The sequence below is a fragment of the Girardinichthys multiradiatus genome, chromosome 11 (assembly GCF_021462225.1).
Source record: "Girardinichthys multiradiatus isolate DD_20200921_A chromosome 11, DD_fGirMul_XY1, whole genome shotgun sequence".
Taxonomy (NCBI): Eukaryota; Metazoa; Chordata; class Actinopteri; order Cyprinodontiformes; family Goodeidae; genus Girardinichthys; species Girardinichthys multiradiatus.
The window spans coordinates 45,090,900-45,102,688 of NC_061804.1; the positions used below are offsets into that span (position 1 = coordinate 45,090,900).

At 36.1% G+C, this 11,789-nt stretch overlaps 1 protein-coding gene across 3 annotated transcripts in view; it reads left to right on the forward strand.

Moving 5' to 3' along the window:
* hlcs (holocarboxylase synthetase (biotin-(proprionyl-CoA-carboxylase (ATP-hydrolysing)) ligase)) overlaps positions 1 to 11,363 on the forward strand; it is a 45,452-nt gene extending 34,089 nt beyond the window's left edge. For all 3 annotated transcript variants that reach the window (XM_047378818.1, XM_047378820.1, XM_047378821.1), the window contains 3 exons: positions 1,594 to 1,708; positions 1,858 to 2,071; positions 5,699 to 11,363. In XM_047378818.1, coding sequence (XP_047234774.1) covers positions 1,594 to 1,708; positions 1,858 to 2,071; positions 5,699 to 5,870 — 501 coding nt within the window. In that variant the 3' untranslated portion in view covers positions 5,871 to 11,363. The remainder of the gene's footprint in view (positions 1 to 1,593; positions 1,709 to 1,857; positions 2,072 to 5,698) is intronic.
* Positions 11,364 to 11,789: the final 426 nt, after the last annotated feature.

Sequence of the window (11,789 nt, forward strand, 5' to 3'; positions counted from 1 at the left end):
AAATGTATAGTTGTTAAGAATCACATGTGGGGTCACACAAGACTGTACTGGGGTTAAGGTTGTTTATTTTGTATAATGATACTTATAATTTATTTATTTAAAATATAATTGGTCAGAAACAAGACAAAACAATGTTTGATTTAGGAAAAAGCAACAATTTACCTGTCCATAGGCCTTCTAGCCAAAGGCAAACTTGCAGGCTTTTTAAACATTTAACCAAACACATAGGATACAAAGAGACCTATTGAAAACTAACAGCAGTTGGAATGTAGTTTTGCCAGTGATAAATTAAGCTAACCAATGATAAAGTAAAACTAAATATTTATTGTTTGGTACTTATAAATTTAGCATACAAAGAAAAATGTAATGTAATGAAAATGTTGAAATTGAGCTTATGCAGAAATCTTTAGGGATCACAAATTGTCCTGAAAACCTCATGTGGCCAGGTGCATCTAAAAAATAATGAATCCTTTTTTTCATATTGAAAAAAATGGGGTATAATCATTTTTAACAAAACTGTCTATTAAGCTCCCACTAAGAATTTATTTCTTTATATAAATAGCTTGACATTTTCAGGATTAGTAGACCTTCATGTTGTTGAAGGTTTAATTTAGGTTTTTAAGGATGCATTCAAGTCGTAATTTTCCTGGGTGGAAAGATTATCTAAGATACTACTTCAAAGAATTTTAAACACAAGAATTGGATGTTAATGTTTAACTGTCAAGCAGATTGTCTTTAATCTAAGATGGCTCAAAAATTAGGCTGAAATATATACTAACACTCCCACCAATAACTGGTTAAATTTCCCTTAGCAAGTTGCACAGAAACCCCAGTAGCCATTAACAAGATTCTGGTTGGATATTTGATCACTCATCAGTTGGTAAAACAGTTTTCAAACACTTATATTTTCAGCTCATATGACAACAGAGAGGAGTGGAGCAAGCATTCCCCAGCCGTTTGTACAAGTTCCTCTTACTGCAAGGATTCTCTACAAAAACAATTAGCATGTTTTTAGCTGTAGTTTAAAAAAAATGAGAAAGCTTAAAATATTGAATGGGAAGTGTGGTTCTAACATTCTAAAAGTATTCTGAGCATTTTTGTGTTAGTTAAGACTGTCCAGAATCCAAATCCATTTTGTTTATGAAGCACATAAAAATATTTGTTCATCCAAATGCTAACACTAATACAGATTAAAAGAAACAGAAATTCATGTACACCATTTAGTACTGATGAAATGTCTCTGTAATAAATGTCTCTCTAATAAAAACAAATAACTTTTTTATTACAATAATACTTATAGAAAACTGACAGGTACATTTTGAAGAGCTTTCCAAAAGCAATAAATTATTCATTTAATCCCTTGGAATTAAGTTTATTTTTCTACTAAATTGTTGACGTTTGACTTAATTAAACCCATGATTATAGAAACAGGACACACTATTACATTCAAGACCAGTGTTTTTGAAATTTCCTGGCAGTTGTGTATCTATGAAATTCTCTTGAAACACAAATTAAACTGCCAACTAGATTTTGTTTTGTATGTTATGTTGAGTGCTATTCTATTATCTTTAACCATGGTTTAATATTCATCAGGACATAGACCTAAGGGTGAAGTGGCCCAATGATATCTACTACAGTGACCTGATGAAGCTTGGGGGAGTGCTGGTGACATCAACTGTTGTAGGATCAACTTTTCATCTGCTGATAGGTAACTACCTCACTAAACCATCATGATTGAATGTAAGCATTTACAGTATAAACGGTGTCAATGGCTATAGGAACACACTCTCTATAGACTCCTCATAACATACAATTAAAAATATTATTTTATATATATTTAACATGTTTTCCCCATAGGATGTGGCTTTAATGTGACAAACAGCAACCCGACAGTGTGCATTAATGACCTAATCCAGAAGTACAACATAGAGAATAACTGCAGCCTGGAGCCTTTCAACTGCTCTCAGCTCATCGCTCTCACTCTAAACTGCCTCGAAGCTCTCATCACCAGTTTTCAGGAAGGAGGTCCAGATGCTGTTCTGCCTACTTACTATAAAAGATGGCTTCACAGGTATGTGCTACAAACTTCTGTTTCTCCTTTATTCTTAATATTCATTACTTTGTTCTATTTACCATGTAGTACAGTGTTTCTCAAATAAATTTTAACTAGCAACATCCCTCAAAAATAACAGATTTTCCAGGTGCCACCATCTTAACAGACATTTTTACAGTATTATACAGTATTTTCAGTTTGCTGGTTTGACAAAAGCAACAACAAAAAAGATGTGTATGTATGGAGAGAGAGAAAGAGATACAGATACAGTGTGAACAAGTATTTGATACACTGCTGATTTTGCAGGTTTTCCCTCTTGAAGTGTATAGAAGTCTTTAATTTTTATCATAGGCACTCTTCAACTGTGAGTGACTGGCTAGTCACTCGCTCTCAAACTGGCTACGCCACTCAAGGACCTTGAGATGCTTCTTACGGAGCCACTCCTTAGTTGCCCTAGCTGTGTGCTTCGGGTCGTTGTCATGCTGGAAGACCCAGCCACGACCCATCTTCAATGCCTTTACTGAGGGAAGGAAGTTGTTAGCTAGAATCTCCTGCTACATGGCCCCATCCATCTTCTGCTTAATACGGTGCAGTCGTCCTGTCCCCTTTGCAGAAAAGCATCCCCAAAGAATGATGTTTCCACCTCCATGCTTCATGGTAGGGATGGTGTTCTTGGGCCCTGTCCCAATACCCACACTACACCCTACGCCCCTCTATGAAGTGTGTACTTTGTACAAGTGCATGTAGGGGTTGAAGTGCGCAGGTTACAAGCATGCAAAATTGGAGAATTGGGACAGTAGGGGTTACGTCATCGACTTGCACCTCTGCACTGTACCTGGAACATCAAAAAGGGCGGGAACTGCTGCTGTTTTCACAGCCTTGCTGCTAAAAAAACAATTTAAAACTGCAACAAGCAATTGTTTTGAGGAGAAGAAATGCAGGAAGCGAAGGAGGCTTATACACCAGACTCTCACCGTGCCAGTGTTTATTTGAAAGGTAACTTCAGTGTTATGGCCTACTGACTGCTCAGACTCACTCTGAACCCAGTGGTTTCTTACAATGTTGAGCCTGGAAAACCAGTAAAAAAATATATTTGTGCTTGCTGTCTAAAGTTTACGCAGTTCTTATTAGTCTGATTTGATGGTTGATTACGTTGATGGTTGTGATTGGTTTTTGCTCAGAACGTCTCCTGGAGCAGTGAATTGTGGGTAAGGTTGAGGGCACAAAGGGGGCGGGGCTAAGGACCACTCTGGAGAATTGGGACACGCTACGCACTCGAACTCATCAACTGGAATGTGCAATTCAGGGACACAAGGATGGAAGTGCAAGTATTGGGACAGGGCCTTGGTGTTGTACTCATCCTTTTTCTTCCTCCAAACACAGCGAGTGGAGTTTAAACCAAAAAGCTCAATTTTCTTTCTCATCAGACCACATGACCTTCTCCCATTCCTCCTCTGGATCATCCAGATGGTCATTGGCAAACGTCAGACAGCCCTGGAGATGCACTGGTTTGAGCAGGGTTTGACCTGGTTTGACCTTGCTTCCCCTGCAAGATTTTAATCCATGGCGGCGTAGTGTGTTACTAATGGGCTTAAACTTCAAGACTTTAATCAGAGTATTTTAACATGTTAATGTCGGGTATCCCGTTGCTGTACATTTCTGGTCATAACCAAGAGACGGAAAGATCTAAAGATCTCAACTGTCTCCACCAGAAAGTACTGGTTCTCCTGAACAGAACCATATGTGTCTCACCCTGAGACTGTTCTTCTTTGAGACTGTGGTCCCAGCTCTCTTCAGGTCATTGACTAGGTCTTCCCACGTAGTTCTGAGCTGATCCCTCACCTTCCTACCGTCATCTTGAGCTTCTTCCATTTTCTTATAAGTGCACCAACAGTTGATGCCTTCTCACCAAGCTGCTTGGCTATTTTCCTGTAGCCAATTCCAGTCTTGTGCAGGTCTACTATTTTATCCCTGATGTCCTTACACAGCTCTCTGGTCTTGGCCATTATGGAAAGGCTGGAACATGCTGTAAGGATTTGGGGAACAGCACTAGGCTGGTTTAAATCTTATTTGTCTGACAGATTCCAGTTTGTTCATGTAAATAATAATTCATCTTTAAATTCCAGGTTTAATTGTGGAGTACTACAAGGTTCAGCGCTTGGGCCATTTCTCTTCACTTTATATATGCTTCCAATAGATATAATTATCAGGCAGCATGACATTTTTACTTTTATGCTGATGATACTCAGCTTTCTTTATCTATAAATCCTGATGAACCCAACCAGTTAGATAGACTACAACCATGTCTTGACGACATAAAAACTTGGATGACTTTAAATTATTCGCTTCTAAATTCAGACAAGACAAAAGTTGTCTTTGGACTAGAATCTTTGGAAAAAGATACTGCTTAATCAATCAATTAATTCAATTAATAAAGTAAAAAACCTTGGTGCTATCTTTGACTAGGACATGTCATTTAAATCCTATATTAAACAGGTTTCCAAGATTTCCTTCTTTCACTTTCAGAACATTGCCAAAATTAGAAATATCCTATCCAGGAGTGTTGCTGAAAACTAGTCCATGCATTTGTTACTTCAAGGCTGGACTATTGTACTTCTTTACTATCAGGATGTCCACAAAATGCAGTTAAAAGCTGATTCAAATCGCTGCAGCAAGAGACCTGATGAAAAATAAAAAGAGAGATCATATTTCTCCTATTTTAGCTTCCCTTTATTGGCTCCCTGTTTTAACGCAGAGAAAATAATTTAGTGCTACTATTCCTTATGACCAGGACAGGCAAATTGGTTATTTTGAATACACACTTAGTGCCTGAGATTTATTTGTATATGTAAAAGGTCAGGGTTGTGAGTATTGCCATCATACATACATACAGCTTCAGAAAACTCCTTTTTCTTGAATTGCCGATGAATTCCACTTATATTTAGCCCAGAACAAAATACAAGCAGTTTGTGAATCAGCAACCCAGCATCTCTCTAAGTTTAAAGTTGTACTGAAAACAGAAAGGTTGTGAGAGAGTTTGAGTCCACCACTTTGAGAAACTCCACTGTCTAGATGTGTGTACAGAATCAGATCTTCTTTCAGACAAAAATACAAGGAAGCAGTTTTGGAAAACAATAATAATACGTTTGTTTAAACCCACTTTGTTCCATACATGCATCAGCAGAAGCTAAGTTATTATTAACATAAGAAATGATAGAATTCAGTGTTCTCGGTTAATTAAGATACCTATTAGGACCATATCAAACATCTGAAATCTAGATGCATTTAAAGTTCATATGTGACGTATTTTTCTTTTACAAAAGGCAGAACTGTTTACATTGACATATGTGCATTTATTTGCATTAACTCATCTCAGACAACAATAAATTTTTCTTTTGCACTGTGAAACTCTGCTGTGTTTCTGTTGAAATTTATCAGTATTCGTTTTATTTAGGATGACTGTTATAATGTTGTTCATCACACATTTTTGCGTAAAAATGTTTACTTTGCAAAAGATGAAATTCAAAGAAATAAAACTAAGAGGACATAATTTGGGGAGAAATTGGCCTGTAGATTGATACTGTATTAGGATTTAGAACCTGATAAAAACAAACTGGCTTGAAAATATCTATGCTCTGACCACAGTGGGACTCAAATACGTCTGTGGAGCGAGGAAGGACCAGAAGTTCAGGTGGTGGGTCTTGATGACAACGGCTTCCTGCAAGTGTACAGTAAAGAGGAAGGAATGGTCTCTGTGGAACCTGATGGAAACTCGTTTGACATGTTGAAGAACCTGGTAGTCATAAAGCAGCATTAGGATAAGCTGTGTTTTTCCTAAAAACATAGTCTCTCTCTACTCAATGAAGCAACACTCAGCATTCAGTGTGACAGAAAACCTTGCATTTAATAACTATGGTTTGGTCAAGTAATATTTGGATGCTAACAAATGTTTTAGCCATCTTACCAAATCCACATATGTTCCAGTTAAGCCTTATTATATTTACTTCCAATTTAGAAGGATTACTTTGTGAACAATTTTGTTTTAAAGTGATAAAAATATCTGGACCATAACCTAATCCTTTTTTTTGTTTTGTTAACTGAGGTGGTTTGTTTTTATTTCTTTAGTGTTTCACCTATCAGCTGACAGAAATAAACCAGCTTCAAATGATACAGAGCAAAACATTTCAAAAAGTTGGATTTTGAGAAACCTAAATATCCTGTAATGGTTGTATGATTGCTCCATCTTTTCTTTTAACTAGAAAACAGCCTTTGATGTTAACATATTGTTTGTTGTCTTATCTCCAAATATATAAATATATATAATATCCTTATTCGCTCAATAGTAAAGAGCGATTTTATCTAAATGTGCTTTTGTTTTTTTGTCAAATTGGATGTGAATCCCTAAAAAGTAAAAGTTTGACCCTAAACATTAAACACCGTAAAGTAGTGGAAACTTTAACTGACAAAAAATACACTTCATTTTAAAAATTGTGAAATAGTTGGACTTACAGAAAAGAAATAACAAATTAGATTTTTGCTTGGTTAAATGCACTCTGACATATAAAGACAATGTGCAGTTTTATTGAACACTCTTGTAAGAGACACAGCAAAATCAAACTGCTGCTTTCACTTGATACAACCAGATTCACTGGAACAAAACCGAGTAAAGGGTTGTTTAAAGCAAAAACTGTAGCTACTGCTTAAAGTAGGCTGACTTACATTTAAAGGAAGAAGCAACTTTAGACAGCGCTCTTCATAATTATAAGCACCCCTTGAAAAGATTTGAATAAAGGCTTACAAGTTGTTTATGGTGCCTTGGTAATCCTAAACATGCCAATTTTTGATCCTGTTCTTGAACAGAGAACTGTGGATACTTCTTTTGCTGTTACTTTCCTTACCATCTTGTTCAGTGTGCAGGACTGTACTGTCCTGCTCACCGTGTGTGGTATCGTCCTGTCCTGGTCAGTGTGTGCGATACTGTACAGTCCTGGTCAGTGTGTGCTTGACTGTATTGTCCCGTACCGTCCAGGACTGAGTGTGCGGTATGGTGCCTTCCTAGTCAGTGTGCTTGGGACCGTACTGTCCTGCTCAGTGTGTGCAGTGGCAAGGTGGGTTTGGGTCCATGTCCAGCCTTGCTTGTCACAAAACCAGATGTTCTGAACTTTTCAGTTTCTGCATGTAGATAGAGCCAATTTCAAGTAAATAATTATTCTATTGTAGCCATTTGTGTTGTATGATGATCCACACACCGTCCGTGATGACCTTCCCATTTTGTCCACTGTTTCTAACAGCAATGAGCCCTTTTCTTCCTCATCTTTACAACCATGGGCACATGAAATCATTAATTACTAATAAAATATTTTTGGACACTTGGATCAACTTACAAAAGGAAAGAATAATTATAAAAATGTAACATTTATTTTTTAACAATATTTTGGGTGCCACTAATGAAAATTTTATTTTAAAAAATCATTTCTGAAAATGTTTCCCCCCAAACTAAATAGGTGCTGTCAAATTACTTATTACCTTGGCTGCCAGTCATTTGTGGGAGCACTGTATGTCTGCAGCATTGATGGGTCACTCTGTTTCAAATCTTAGATTTTAACTAGTCTTTTTTCAACCACCAAATTTAGCCAGTTTTTCTGTTTTTAGTACTGAATTCTGGGAGTGAATTGCTGCACCCTTCTATGAAACACCTCAAATATTTCCAGTTGAATTTCACTGTCTCGCAGTCACAATAAGCAATCTAACATATGCTATGCTGACTAACAGTTAAAAGTTCTCCAGAGAATTGTGTTTCTTAAATCTTCTGTAAAAAAGCACTTACAGATACATACCTGATCACAGCAGCTTTCACAGATCTCAAAGAAAAAAAGCACCATGGTGGCCTTTTTAACCTTTATGTTTTATTTATTCATTTAGGGAAATGGGAGATCCACTTTTGTCCTAGGACACTTGAAGGTGTCCAAGGGCAACCATCTAAGTTAAAACAAGCCCTGCAACCACTCACCCAACCAGCTATTGTTAGTGGAGACTGTGCAAATAGCCTAATGTGACAAACACTAAGGCAGCACCACTTTAACAGGTCTTACTGTAATCTCCTTGCTGACATCAAATGGAACAAACAGATTGTCTTGAACCTTAAAAATCAAAACAGAAAGAAACCTTGAAGGGCTTCAGTAAGGATTTATTATACAGTAGTCAGAGATTATCTGTCAAACAATCTACTTCAATCACGCATAACATTTTTGACACACAATGGGCATGAACATACAATGTGTTACATTTGGCATGAATTGCCTTGCAAAATAACCCATTTACTGAGGATTTTTAATGTCACTTAGATAATGTCTTAGTTGTTTTATCAACACACTCAGGCAAACGCTTTGTAAGGTACAAATAATATTGAAATGTGAAATACCCCTAAAAGCACATGTGTTGTGACAGAAACAGTCTGTGTCGTGAAAATCATTTAATTCCCCAAAATTAGTGGATAGGATTTTTATTCTACCTGTACAAGTTTTTTTAAATGATTTTTGGCCTTTCTATATAAAACCTGACCTAAAGAGATTTTATGCGACTCCCCCTGGGTTTCCTGTGAACAGCGGCATATACTACCCTTGTTTTCATATTCCATGCCCTTGCTATTCCTCACACAGCATTTACATAGGCTTAGCCTTTTTACATAGTGATGCAAACTTACACAGCGCTAATAGATTCTTGTGGTCACTACTTAAATTACTCAGTAGGTTTTAAGCGAATAAGCCACAGATGCTACTACTCCTGTTGACACTTTGTTGTATTACAGCCTCAGTCAAAGTTTAAAGTTGGTGTGTATTGGTCTACAAGGTATTGATTATTCAGTGAGATCTTATTTAATGGAAAACCATTTATTTTCTGACTAAGTACAGATTCTGGCATGATGAGCCATTTTAACACTAAAGATTCTTACTACCCAGTTATAACAGCATTCCTATGAACTAAAATAAAATGTCTTATTCAAAAGCTGTTTATTTTTGTATACCATGTAGAGAACAGTTATGTTTAGACCCAAGGCAAATACAAATATTTGCCTTGAAAGCCAATTAAATGTTAAAATGTAACCTTCTATGACTTATACATACAGTACTATAATGAAGTATAAAATGACCCTGACAGATCTGCTGATTACTGAGGATTAATTCTGGTCTAGCTCTCATTAATGATAATTGCAGATGTAGTAGTGTGCTTTCTATAGGTATCCTGTCTATTTTTGTTTGATATCAGACTCCAGATTGATCTGAGAGCAGAATTGGGTCAAGCCACCTCAAAGTCCATCAGCGCCTCTTTTTTTTAAAATCTGATTTCGGCTCTTAAATGATCTGTTTTCTCAATAATATGGAGTCAGTGATGTAGTAAAAATTGAGTTTGTGTACTGTGAAGGAGTCTGTAACGATCATTTGGCTCATCCTTGAGACACCTGATGGTAGGCTGGTTCATACCACTGAAGCAATCGTCTAAGCACCTACAGTCAGCTGTCTGCCGAAGTTCTGAAGAAAAGCAATTCAAAAGCGTAAGAAATGCATGCATTGGATTAATGAGGAATTGTGTCTACAAAAATATGTATAAATCAGGTTATTTCTCTTTCTTTACTAAGATCCTGACAAACAAGGTATGAAGCTCGATGATCTACAATTAAAGACGACACAAACACTAGGCTACTTCACCTTTGGTCATATTTTTATGGCTGTGTAGTGAACATCTGCTTTAAGTGAAACTTTACAAGAATTATTTGCCTTTTTTTGCATTGAGAAAGACTTATTTGGACATTGCTGGCAATGTCCAAGTAACTAGCAATTCTTATGTCTCTGTTGTGAATTAGCAGCCATATAAATAAAATGAATTGAGTTTTGGACTACAATTCATGTCAAAAGGAGTTGAACTGGAGAATTGCTTGCATTCAAAAAAGTCAGAATCTGAGAATTTCTTTCAGGCCTAGCTTAGCTTTCATTTTATCTCTTGGTAGAGGTGCTATTTGTATTTTTCCTATTTCATGGCATGACTACTTCAAAATAAAATTTCATTTGGAAGGTGGATCTGGATTTTTAAGCATGCCTAAGTACCACCTGCAGATAATCAGTGCTCACTTTAGCAACATTGCAACTCTTTGAAACATTAAATCAAGTTTACCTTTGCTCATCTCTCAGTTAATAACATATAAATCAAAATTACAAATTTCTGTCACTATTATTTATCCCACACAAGTTATACAGTGTTTTTTTTCCGTTTCTAAAATGTCTCCTGAGCTTCTTTACTTTGAGTCTATGTTGTTTGTGAAGTTTTATTTTCTATGACTGTAAGCTGTTTTTAAATCATGTGCCAGTGAAAGCTGAACGTGAAAAATGCCCATTCTTACCCTGACTAGAAAATAAAAATATATATTATAAAAAATTGTTGCAGCAGTATTGACCCAACATTTTAAAAAAAAATTCAAAATATAGAAATTTAAATAGAAAGTACAAAACAACAAAATTTCATAATATTCTGTTAAATTGGTAATTTACCATACACAAATAAAAACGCAAATTAAAAAAAAATATATATATAATATATATATATATATATACACAATTTCACTGCAAATACTCTGAGATTCTAGCCTTAGCTGCACGTTTCTGAAAATGTACAATGCGGTCATGGTAACCTGGCCCATTTATTACCACATTATAGTTATAATCTAAGGGAAACCCCAAGTGTAAATCTTGTAAAAATACATGAACCCACTTATGACAGATACATTTCTCAAAGTTAAAGTTCCCCCTAGTGTTGGATGTTTACCAGGTTTAGAAACATTACTACACAACCATGGTTATAATTGGGAATATGAATGTTATATATAGAATGTTGCATAGAATATTGGCACTTGACACTTTAAATTTGTCTACCTGTGTGTATGTTGGAGGCTGTGGAGTTCTCAGTGTTCCACCCACCAGGCCTTTTGCAGTCCAAAGATCCAATCATCTGTTGAGGCAGCTGAGAAGAGCGAACTGAGTGAGGAAGTCAGTATTGTTTGGAAAGGGCAGGCTGGAGGAGCCTAGTGACCTGCTGCCAACCATTAATAAACACATGTTAGTAATTTATTCTGTTGGGTTACTTTTTCATAATTACAGATCATTTCATCTTTAGTCCTGCTGTGATGTGAGACTTCAAGAAATATACATTTAAATGTCGCCATTTCTTTCAACTATTATTTGTCATCATTGCATCTCTTTAGAGCTTTTAGTTGTCTGGCTTCTATTTGTTCAAATAAAAATAAATAAAACACCCTCAACAGTATCCCCAGTTTTCATTGGCCTAAGACAGTTTCAAGATAAAAAAAGATTACAACTCTCTATGGTACTAAAAGAGCTATGTTGAATTAGAGGGTTAAAATCTTTTTAGGATTTTGACACAAAAACATCAAGTAAAAAGATTCATCATGTCACAATAATAATAAAATGACAAAATAAGTAGTTAAATAAATGAGCAAGAAAAACCACCTGGGTATATGGAGCTGATCTGAGTTTGGCCCTCTGCTTGACAGCTTTAGTTCTGAGTTTGTAGTTGTCCTGACACAAAACAAACTGTGAAACAGGCTTTGCAGCTTGGATCTGGTCTTCTGATAATTGCAACTCCTTGCACTCAGTATTTCTGTATGCAAAAAGACAAAGATACACAGTCTATCTTTATACTTGCTTATCTGATATATGGAGATTGC